The sequence below is a fragment of the Pseudonaja textilis genome, chromosome Z (genome assembly GCF_049901715.1).
Source record: "Pseudonaja textilis isolate UNSWEBS1 chromosome Z, rPseTex1.2, whole genome shotgun sequence".
Classification (NCBI taxonomy): domain Eukaryota; kingdom Metazoa; phylum Chordata; class Lepidosauria; order Squamata; family Elapidae; genus Pseudonaja; species Pseudonaja textilis.
This window is the reverse complement of record NC_142008.1, coordinates 7,507,699-7,520,223: the sequence shown is the minus strand read 5'-3', so window position 1 is coordinate 7,520,223 and position 12,525 is coordinate 7,507,699. Positions and strand designations below refer to the sequence as shown.

At 38.4% G+C, this 12,525-nt stretch overlaps 1 protein-coding gene across 2 annotated transcripts in view; it reads right to left on the bottom strand.

Annotated features, from left to right (window-relative positions):
* Positions 1-12,525, bottom strand: part of DPP6 (dipeptidyl peptidase like 6) — a 539,989-nt gene that overhangs the window by 458,166 nt on the left and 69,298 nt on the right. Inside the window, exon 1 of one of the 2 annotated variants that reach the window (XM_087917829.1) lies at positions 11,838-11,946. The exons of the other annotated variant lie outside the window; for it this stretch is intronic. Coding sequence (XP_087773955.1) covers positions 11,838-11,888 — 51 coding nt within the window. The 5' untranslated portion in view covers positions 11,889-11,946. Of the gene's footprint in view, positions 1-11,837; positions 11,947-12,525 lie in introns of those variants that run through there. 2 annotated transcript variants of the gene reach the window in all.

The window sequence follows — 12,525 nt, the reverse complement described above, 5'->3', positions numbered from 1 at the left end:
TAATATGTTTCACTCGTAAGAGAAATGTAGCTCTTTTATTTCTTATAGAAAGCCTGCCTGATAAAGAATATGTATTAATTTCCAATATTCCATTTCCATTTCTACATCTTAACTAGAGCAGCAGTTCTATGGGAAGTTACATCCAAACATAAAGGATATTCCATTTTTTTTTGTAGGTATACACCTAAATAAATAAGTAAATAAATATTTATTTATTTCTACTATTTTACTTCTGTTCTCTTTACACTCCCCCTCCCCATCTCTTCCTTTTTATTGTTGTGAACGATGGTACTTAGATTGATCCCATGGCAAGATAGGCAGAAAATCACTTTAAGAAACAAAATACAGGGTTTGAATGGTTCATAATAAACACTAAATGAGTGTGGTTTAAATTTATATGCACATAATAGTTTATAGTCTGCATTTAGCACTTTTGCATCAGCCTTTTTTCTCACTCATGGCACAAATGGCCAGGCTCAAATTATTACACTTCAGAGGCATTATGCAAAGACCTACTTCTTCCGAAACATCTAAAATGTCAGGAAGGAAGATGAATTCAATCATAGTGTTGACAGTACCCTGTTGGGAGATCTGAAGGACCATAATGGGAACGATCTTCCTGGAGAAGACTTGACTCTGTGACTCTAAAAGTTTATTGCGTCTCAATTATTTTGGCCGTGTCATGTAGGGGAATTCACTGGAGAAAGTAATTGTGTTTGGAAGAGTTAGCAGTAAAAGGAAACCAGGCCGCCCATCAAAGCTGACACCAGCCAGAACAAGGGACACCTCAAAGAAGCAGTGCAAGATCGGAAGATGTAGAGCAGAGGTGTCAAACTTGTATTGTCATGGCGGCATCACGTGACGTATTGTCACTTTTCCCCCCTTCGCTAAACCGGCTGTGGGCATGGCCAGCACGTGACGCATTCAGCCCACGGGCCACAAGTTTGACAGCCCTAATGTAGAAAGACCTGGTCCACAGAGTCACCCACAACTGAATGGATAACATCATTCTACATTTCTCTGCTCACAACAGAATACGCTACATCACCAGGCTTGAAATTTTGGGCTTGGACAACCTTGAACTATACCGCCTACAGTTGGACTTAAGTGTAGTGCACAAAATTATCTGTTACAATGTCCTACCAGTCAATGACCACTTCAGCTTCAACCACAACAATACAAGAGCACACAACAGATATAAACTCAATGTAAATTGTTCCAAACTTGATTGCAGAAAGTACGACTTCATCAACAGAGTGGATAATGCCTGGAATGCACTATTTCTGTTGTTACATCCTCTAGCCTCACACCTTTAACCTCAAACTATCCACTATTGACCTCACCCCATTCCGAAGAGGTCTGTAAGGGGCGTGCATAAGTGCACCATCGTGCCTACCATCCCTGTCCTATTGTCCCCATTTATTCATACCTATTTCCTGTATTCTTACTCATGTTTATACTTATACCTATTATCTCGTAAGCATTTGACAAATCAAATAAATAAATAAGAAATAATCATGATATCCAATGTTTTATTTTCATAAACAACTCAATGTGGCAAACGTATCTATTACTCCTTCCTCCTCTTATTTTCCAACACTGACTTGTTGCTCCATAATCATCACAATCAGTCCTTCGTTTCCTGGGCTGATTGGCATTATACCAAATTGAAAACAAAATCACTTGATTGAGGGAACTTTTAAAAAAAATTTCCATTCCCTTTGCAAACATTGAAAAGAAACATCCAATATAATATTGGATGAAACTCTAAACTAGTTTGCATTTCTTTACTCCCATGTTCTTTTAGGTAATTCAAAAATAAGGGTTTTTTTTTTTTGGTTTTCCATTCAGGTTCTTGTGAGGCCCTTGATGCTTTCTAAGCTTGTTGGTTTTCTTGTAGATGTTTCATTACCAAACTAGGTAACATCATCACTGCTAGCTGATTCAGGATTCAAATTTAATTTTTAAAAGTAGTATACCTTTTTGATTCATATAGTATTGTTAGCACCAAGGAGGTATATTGCAGCCTGGATATGATTTCCAGGGCTACTAGCATGGTACATGCAATATGGGATTGTGATAGCGACAGATCTGGTAGAAGGAAAGGGGTACATTTGTCAAAGCAACATTATCCAAGCGGTCACAATGGCTCCCACCTACGTCTCAAAACCACACCTGCAATAAACCATAATGGGATCGTTTCAAGATTTATTCAATTGGCAAGATCAAAGAAATACATCAATTTCAGAAAGCGTTTGTCTGTTATAACTATAGGAAAATTTTATGAGATGAAGTTTCTTTAATGGATTTTCCCAATATTTCTTCTCATTTGTGCTGAATTTATTTATTTATAATTATTTTTACATATAATTCAACGCGGTGAACATATCCATCGTACCTTCCACCTCCTATTTTCCCCATAACAAAACCCGGGGACCTGGGTTGGCGCCGAGAGAAAATGACTGGCCCAAGGTCACCTTATTTGACTTTCACACCTGATGTAGGACTAAAACTCACACTATCCCAGTTTCTTGCCTTAATCATTAGACCAAACTGGCATCTAAATAAGATAACCCATCAGTCAAATTCACCACTTTCTACCAGCCATCTACTATGGATTTGCAGTGGTTTCTCCACACGATACTAAGGGCGAGAAAGAAAGGAAGATGTTGGCAGATCCACAGCATGACTTAGCACAACAGTGAGCAACTTTTGAGGGGTCAGGAGTTGCAACTAAGCAGCCTGATCTTCTGGGAAGCTTCTGGATGCCATCTGGTGACATGGAAAAGGAAATCACCAGAGGAGGAATGGTTGATTTGCTTTTAGCTCATTAGGGAGTTTAAGCATGGAAATAAGAACAAGGGGATTGTCAAAGACAAATTACTATTATGCACGCAGCAACCCCATCTTTCCAAACTCCAAATGTTGCACAGGTTTGGATGAAAAATCGGCAGTTTCAGCAGTCCAGGCTTGGAGTGCAAAGGGGTCACAAGCGAAGTGGCAGAAAGGGCTGAATGAGGCCACAAACTGCCTACCACAGCTTAGAAAAAGCAGCCATCAATGCATGCTCCATCTTAATAAGTGACACATCCCTAACTATCAAGTAAGAGATGCATTCAAATGAAAAGAGCACAGAATGTTAAAGCTAAATTCTGAGTCAAATTAAGTCTGTTTATGTCAGTAAAACCACCTTAACATGCCATGTTAATAGCTTGTTTAAATGGATACAATTACATAAATTAGATAATGATAGAACCTTTCCTCCAAACCTAGCTCATTGATTTTCACAAGGTGTCAGTAAGGGTATTGTTCAATCACATAGGGATTTTTTTTCCATCTTGTCTTCACAAATTACATCTACCTCCTCTTTCCTAACAGACATGTTTTATAACAGATTAGATTAGCCAAGATTCTAACCTTAGGCTCTTCCAATTGCACAAGGAATTGTAAAGGGAAAAGTGATATTATGCTCTCTTGCCAAGCGTACTGGCCTGAATATGAACGGAGAGGACATCAAAACCTATTAAAAGCAATTAGAAAGGCCATCAAATGACCAAAAGACAGAATGTAGAAAAAGTTCTTCCTGTCTGAAGCATTTTATTACCTAAGTTATTCCCACAGAATCCACTACTTAAATTAAAAGAAGATAGTAATGCTGACAAAGCTGAATAATCTAAATAGCAAGACACAAAGAAGAGCTGAAGAGAACAGGAAGCATTTAACTGAAAGGCCAGAGGAAAAGAAAAGGGTGAAATGGAAGAATGTTAATATAAAGCATTGTTTCTCAACCTTAGCAACTTTAAGACAGGTGGACTTCAACTCCCAGAATTCACCAGCCAGCAATGCTATGGTTGAGGAGCACCGACATAAACAATTGTCCATTGGAATGAACAAATCTAGCCTTCTTCTAAATATGTAAGATTTGACTTCTAGAATTCCCATCGCCATCCATGAACAACTTGGGAGATAAAGTTCAGAGATCTGGAATGCAGGGGTCCTTAACTTATGACCAGTACCTTAGTTTGTTTAAAGTTATGATGGATCTCACTGAGGCTATTTACAACTTGGTTCCAAAGTTTGATAGCTGGTGACTTGACTGCATGTTGTGTGCTTGGCAACTAGCTGGCACTCAAGGCTTTTTGCAGCATCCTATGGTCTTGTGATCATGTTTTACCTTTTTTGACAAAAACTGGTTGATGGACAGAGAAAACTTGCAAAACCGAATTGGTTATGTGAGCGACCCACTTTATGATTGTCATGACTTATGACTGTTGATGGGCAAGTCATCACAATTAAGGTCAAAAGTCAAGGGCTACCTGTCTGCCCAAGTTAGAAAAGGCTGGACTGAAGAGAAACCAGCTAGGACTTCTAAACCTCATGAAAATTATCCTCAAGGTACTGGTAGGTGCCTTCTACTGCTAATGTTAATCTGTCTGCCTATCTATCATCTATCTAGTTTTTAATGGTTTAATGTGTTTGGTTTTCCAGTTTTACTATGATTTTATGCTGCTTTTTGAGAGCCACTCAGAATAGGTTATAAGATAGGAAGCTATATAGATGTTTTAAATAAGTAGTTGCAGTACAAAAGCCATTGTCTTTCTTATACACTGAGTTATAAATATTTGGGAATCTGTCTGTCTATCATCTATCTATCTATCTATCTATCTATCTATCTATCTATCTATCTATCTATCTATCTATCTATCTATCTATCTATCTATCTATCCTTCCATCCATCTATTTTGTAAACCAGATAAGACTGTCATTTTTTATGACAGTTTATATTTTTATGTTTCTTTCATCAAAAACAATTTCATCTTTTTCTCTTTCCATTTTCAAAATTCTGAAAACCTGCAGTTTCATAAATAAGCGCTAAACTGTCCAACCAGTAAACTGAGGATGTGTACTTTAATGAACTTAGCTGTTCTGAATATGCCTAACAAAAACCTAGGTATTAATGCTCAATTTTATGTTTTATAAGGCATTCAGGTTTATTGCATATACCAATCTTGTTTTGTCTAGTCGATGACTAGTTCATAAATATTAAAGATGCTCAAGTGCAATAGATTTGTACCATGCTGTTCATTTGCAACTTTACAGAAACTTTTAAATTAAAACCACCAGCTATAAACAAAAACTAAGAATGGATGAATAAGGTAAATAAGAAATACAATGTTTACTACAAATTACCATAAAGCTATAATAGGTCTAATTAGTCAAAATATGAATGGGAAGGTTTTGTAAAATTTTCAGAGAACTAATAAATAAAACTAATTAGTTCAGAGAACTAATAAGAAAACCAATAAACCTGATTAATATTTTAATAGTTTTCTTCTAGCAGATTTGAGAACTTGCTTTATGAAAATTCAAATGAGTTCATATAAAAATCTCAGTATACATCTCCCTCCCTCCCTCTCTATCTTGATAGTTCATGATTCAATTACTAAATTACCAGTTAAAGCTTGTTTTAAATCAGAAAGCTAACTAACTAAAGGGGATATTACATCATAGCAATATGATGCAGAAAAAAATATGTTGAGTTAATTGAGTTAAAATCTAGTTTTCATAGGCAATACCTCTAAGGAAAGGGTGTCCAACCTTGCAACTTTAAGACTTGTGAACTTCAATTCCCACAATTCCCTGGTCAGCATGGCTGGCCAAGGAATGATCGGAGTTGAAGTCTACGTATTCGAAGTTGATCGCCCCTGTTCTAAGGCAATCTAAAACAAATCATTTAACTTTGGGATTTATAAATGCCCATTTCTTTAGGTTGATCAAACCTTTTAAAAAATAAGAATCCAATCGTTGAATTCTCTAGCATCCAGAGTCAGGTTGAAAATACTGTATTAACAGTCCTTGCATGTCTGGGCAAATAAAATACATCATTATGGAGAACACAATTGCCAAGACAGATGGACTAAATACTGCTTTTCTACAGAGAGAAGCTTTACAGAACTTTCATTTCATCACTATATACCCCAGAATTTTGAGTGGGGAAAAATCATTTCATCTTTGTACAGCAATATCAATAAAATAAGAAATCAAAGCTTCTATAAATAGATAAATGTAGCAAGGCATGTCATGAGTCATTAAATATCTTACAAAGGCACACTATTAAATCAAGTTAATATAATTTTTTTAATTGGATGAATAATTACAAGGTAAAAAGACACCAGGAATATTGATTCTTACAGACTTTCAAACTCTGTGGGAAGTTTAACCCCAGTTACCAGGCAAGGTATTTTATTTTATTTTTAAAATAGTTTCTTGAAAATTAAAGTATAAAAACTAACTAGAACTAATGAACAGACAGAACATAAAAGAAAAAAAAGAATAAAGAGAGTGCATAATAGTGAATTGAATTAACTGGAAAGGTTTATTGACAAAAACTGTAGATTAAAATAAGCAGGTATTTCTCTGCTGAGATTACCTACTCATGCATCTGTATTTATAATACAGATAACCTTGGCTGTTTAGGTCCAATCCTTTCTACCATGTGGTCTCTTAAAGAAACGTTGGCATTGAAGTGTCAAATAAGCGTTCAACATATTTTATATCATCACGACCATTACAAAAGTTGCTAAAATGATCTGATTAATGATTTTGTATCTGGTTTTAACTAAAATAAACAGAACTCTAAAAGTGAGAAAATTTAGCATTTTCCAGTGTGGAAGATCTCTGGTCAAGACATCAACTTAAAGAAACATTGGTGGGATATCTAAAGGGTAGGGTGAAGAATGCCAAGAAGGCAGCTATGATGATATCACTGAAGGTCTTCTACCTGTTTTATATGTGTAACGTATGTAGAAAAGAAGCAGAAGTTCAATTGCACCATTGCCTGTTGTCATCTTGCCCATACCCTACAGAAATTTATGGAAACATGGAACCCCACAGAACTCAAGAATGACATCAAAGTTGCATATATCATGATATCAACATATAATTGTACGTGTTCTCCCTTATGTCCCTGTGGAGAACAAGATGGCATAGACCTGTAGAATTTTAGTCATTGTTGAATGAAGTTGGCCCTGAGATTTGAATGGCTTCTACTATGCTGATTTTTGAAATGCTTAAATGCTTAAAGACTCTTTGCGAGAGTCTGCTAAAGACCGTCTTTGGAGAGGATGATCTGTTTTTTTTCTTTTTTCTTTCTTTCTTTCCTTCCTTCCTTCCTTTTTTTCTCCCTTTCTTTCTATCTCTTTCCGCCCTCCTTCCTTTTTCCTTTCTTCCACCCAGCCTGGTTTATTTTCTTTGCCATTATTATTTTTTGGATGCGTTGTTTGTATGTGTGTTTTCCTATTGTTCTTTATTTATAAATGTTTTGACAACCATAAGCCATATATACCACTTGGGAGTCAGGTGGTACATACACTTAATAAATGTACTGTTATTTAAACATACTCATTTAGTTTAACTGTGGGCATCAGAAATGTGATTTGTACAATAAACTCTTTGGCACTTGGTTTCTTTGGTTCAGTTTTCATAGTTGAACTCTCTCATCTCTGCCCCAATTTATACATAGATTGTATTTACCTACAAGACACAGGGGCTCACTAAAAGCAAAATATGGGAATGATGATGGATTCCCAAGAACTAATGATATTGCTAATGCTTACATAGACTTACTCAGAAGCAATCTATTGGATTTTCATTTTATTACTATAATGATTTAGTCCTTTTGTGATACAGATGGAATCATTATTTATGCACACAGTATTTCATGTGCTTTACTGGGTAGAATTATCCTAACTATTTTAACTTGTATTGTTGAACTATGCAGAAGAGTTCATATGACAACCATTTTCAGTTAAATAACGTGAAGTTAGATAACCCTACCACCTCTTACTGTATAAAATGTTTGCCATTTACCAAAACATACAGTTGAAAAAATGGGCTGGTGCTAAGAATTGCTGAAAATTTTACAGTTTTCATTCTATGATTGCTTTGGTCTATCTGCCATCAGTTCTTCTCGCTATGGGACCAGCCCATTTCCATTTCAGTTCTTTTATTCTAACTAAAAGCATGATAAGGACTAAATTTTGGCAAAGCTAAAGGAAAATGTTGTGGAAAACATTCCAGCTGCTACCAAAAAAACTGAGTTAATATTTGTTAATTTAAGACAGAGGTCTCCAACCTTGGCAACTTTAAGACTTGTGGACTTCAACTCCCAGAATTCTTCAAGCCAGGGTGAGGAATTCTAAGAGTTGAAGTCCACAAGCCTTAAAGTTGCCAAGGCTGGAGACCCCTGATTTAAAAGACAATAGAAAAGGCCTGGAAGGTTTCTCAGCCTTAGCACCTTTACAAGGTGTGGACTTCTACTCCCAGAATTCCCCAGCCAGCATGCCAGAAGAATTCTGGGAGTTGAAATTCATACATCATAAAATTGCTAAGGTTGAGAAACATTGGTTTAAACAATGGAACATGATCTTACATAGCAAGGTTGACATTTCAGATGGGAAATCTTCTGATATGCTTAATGTTTCATTTTTCTGGGGTGTGTGGTGCTCTCTGAGCTTGGTTGTTTTCTTACATACATACGTTTCATTACCCAACTATGTAACATCATCAGTCTTAGAAGGAAGTGAGATTTATTTACTGTATGAAACTACCAACTTAGATAAACGGACTAACCATAAACAACAGTTTAATCATGGAATCACCAAGAATACTCCCATCAACACTGACAAGGCAAGCCACTAGTATATAAACAGAAAGAAATCCCACTCTCTCCAACACTGAAGATGTTACCTAATTGGGTCATGAAACATCTGTAAGAAAACAACCAAGCTCAGAGTACCAAAGACCCCACAATTCAACCCTGAGTTGCAAATATTCCCTTCTATCAGTGTTTCATTCTTATGGAATAAAGGCTCTAACCTAACCAAGTCATGTCTGCAAATCTTCCACCAAATTATGCCAAATTATGAATAATAGGTCACGTATCTGGAGATCTGAGATTTAGTGCTATGTGGCTTGGTAAGCTGAGGCTTAATATCTACATATTCCAAAACTATTTCCCCCAAAATGTTGATTTAGCTAAAGTTAGCAAAATATTAGGTTTCAGCAGAACAGTGATAAAGTATTCACACATAGCATGATGATGAATGTTCACAGGTTATCTTATAGGCACTAAGAATGAAACAGCACATTTACAAAGAACTTTCTAGAGAAAAATAAACATATATTATTATCTGGACACTTGTTAGAATGCTAACCTACGAAAGACATATCACTCAAAAGTGTTGCTGTTTTATATACCTGAGTGAAATATTTCAATATTCCTAAGACTCTAAAAAGAAAAATGGATGCATTATTGATTGCTAAAGAGAATACAGATATTTTATTTTTAATTTGTATTTTATACGTTTATCAGCCCATTAGCAAATGAAGCACTGTTGGTAAGCAAGTCATAACAAATAAACATACTGCTATGAACGTGTGTACATCATTTATTTTTAAAACCATAACAATAAAGGGGTTATAACAACTACCGGAAATACAGGCCAATGTTTGTCTCCTAAAATGAGAAATTTTATAAATATGCAACAGGAGAATACAAGTTCAGAATCAAATAAAACAAAAACATAAGAATTTAGGGGAACCCAGAAATGTTCTTTAATTCTATGGTGAAGTATATCCTCTTTAAATTAAACAGGGGGAGTGGGGATTTAGACAGGTAAAAAACATTTTTGCAAATATATCTAGTCAGGCAATAGGTTTGTCATATGTTTTCCAAATATCAAGAGGGGTTTCCCCCCTCCAAAAGAAAGTATTCCGTGTTCTTCTGCAAACATTACAATCTGTTTGACCCTCACATCCTGTAATCAACAGTTTTATTCTATACTTCTGAATCACTGTTGTCAGTTAAACAGTTTTGCCAATTGATCATTTGCGTGTCTCTTTACATGACAACATTCAGCTGAAAAAGCAAAGATAAATGAATTAGGAATGCTCTTTCAGGTAAGTGTCCCAGGGCCCATGACTCAACAGACTGCTATCACATACCAGGCAATCTGCATTCAGAATATCCCAAGATTTCAAATTGGACAACTAGAATTAATGGCTTTGTGGAGTAAAGCCAATTTTAGCATCAAATTCAATGACAAACTAATCTACTTCTATGTGTTTCTCACTGTACAGCTATGTCTAAAGTTTATATTCCCCTTTTCCCTAGTCTATGGATCTATTCTATGCTATAGAAACTTACAGTAACTTTGTTAAAAAGTTCTCGCTAAAGAAAATATGGAGGGTTTTTCTTATAAAAGGCAAGAAACAAAACCAATTTATTATATCTAAGGGAATAGATCTATAAAAGATAAATAGGTCATAGTGTTCTATGGGTGAACCTGTACTGTACACACCAATTAGATTAATTGAAGGCCAGCCATACCTTCTGTCCCTAAATAGTTCTTTTGGCCTCACTTCCTTTCATGTTGTAATGACAGTGAACTTCTAGGAGAGCATCTAACAGAGAAAGTGCAGAGGATTCAACTAATTTTATGTTCCCTTTGATGGTTTAACTAGGTATTGGATAGCAACAATTCCATTTTTAAACTGCTTGTAGAGCGTTGCTATTCGATTGGTCCTCCCCTTAAATTCATAAGTCACCTTCTTATTCAAGAAAGGGTGAGGGGGGGGCAAGGAGTTCAATTGTGACAAAAACCAGCAGTGGATCCTCCCGACAGAAAAGGAAAGCGGCAGTGAGTCACCCATATAAAGCCGGGGTGAAAGAATGAGCGGTACGAGAGTTGCTGTTTTTAAATATATCACAAGAGTGACAGGCGTCAGCTGTTGCTCCCTCCCTACAGTTCAAATAAAAACGACTCCCAAGAGGCGTGCAAAATCACCTACCAAACAGGTGCTAAGAAGTCCTGGGTGCAGACGGCGAACATTATTATTTTTCTGAAAAAGGACATTTCCCCCACCATCACGTGCCACTCCGCGCCGAGCTCTCTGTGAGCTCAGTCCCAAGCGCACAAATCGCCATCGCTGGGTCAGCTTCTCCCAGTAATACCAAGCAGGAGCAAATATTCCCCCACCCCCACCCCACGACCGCCACAAAACGCGCGTTCGCACCAAGGCTTTGCCGGCGACCAAAGCGAGAAGGCCAAGGAAACATGTTTCCTCCAAAATGGCATCCGGTATTACCTGGGGGATGATCAGCATATTTTGTTTTGGTTTTTTACAAATGCACCCCAAAAAAAAGGGAGGGGGGAGAAAAGAGGTCCATTGTTCCTAGGAAAAGAAAGCAGAGGGGGCAGAAAAAGGGGTCTGAGCAATCCACCCCGGGTGCATGGAGGCCAGCGAGCAAGTTATCAAAGTTGGCTAGGAGAGGTGCAGCCCCTCCGCTTTTCCAGCTGGTCAAATCCAGACTTTTCGTCACCTTTTCTTTGTTTTCTTTCTTTTTTGCAAACATCCCACTACCCTTGCAACTAACCGCGAAACCCCCTCCCCCTTCTTCCTCCTAGCCAAATCCGCTATTTCTCTGAGCAAAGGGCAGGAAATGCAGGGGACAGCGGGCGGTGGCAAGCGCGCGAGCCCGGACGCGTCCCGATTCTAAGGTCGTCACTTATCCCTGCACGCCATCCTTCCCTCTTCCTCAGCCCTCAGCCACATGCGAGCACCGGCCGAAGCTTGTCCCAATTGCGCTGGGCGGGCCGGTAAACCCGACTAAGGGATCGGCGCGGGGAGCTCCGCACGCAGGGGCGACGCCGCGCTCAGTCCGGATCGCGCCCTTCTGGTGGCGAAGGCTTATAAAGCGCGTCCTTGCTCGGGGAAGAACGAACGCCGAGGAAAGGCACTCCGGAGTTATGCCGCCGCTACCGCCGGCTACTTACCATCATGTTGCCTTGCATTTTGGCAGTTTTAATCATCGCCTTTTCCTTCATGTTGGTTGGGTTGGGGGCGCTGGTGGAGGAAAGGAAAGCGCGCGCCTGGCAATCTCCTTCCAAGCAACCTTACTACAATACTTAATAGTCCGCCGGCTGGGTCACTTTAGTCTGGAAGCTGCCTTTTTTACACTTGCGAGATGTGTTTTTTTAAGGGGGGAGGGAGTGACAGGAGGGGAGGAGTAAAGGGAGTTATGATTCCCCTCTTGTTTTATTTTATTTTATTTTTAAGTCGACGCCCTTTTTAAAAAGGCGCTACAAATTTTTAGGGGGCTGCTGGCACTCTTCTGGTCGTCTTCTCACCGTTTTGGAAAACCTTTTGGAAGGATGAGAAAAAAAACAGGAGCCGGTACCCTCGTTTTCCAGTTCTCGCTGCCTTCCACAGCGAGAACTGTCTGGGAGGTAAATAGAGGACGGAAACAGCTTCGCCACACATCACCCGCCCTGCTCACCCCGTTTCGGCACAACCCAGTGCAAGCACACGCATTGTTCTCGTAAGGCGGCGAGAGGGTTGTTATTGTCGTGAGAATCTGTGAGACTTGGCTCAGTCACTTCGCGGCTTAACGCGTGTCTTGCTTTTAATGTTTGGGGCCAAAACTTGTGGGAAGGCAGGGAATTGGCGAGGGGCGCGCACGGA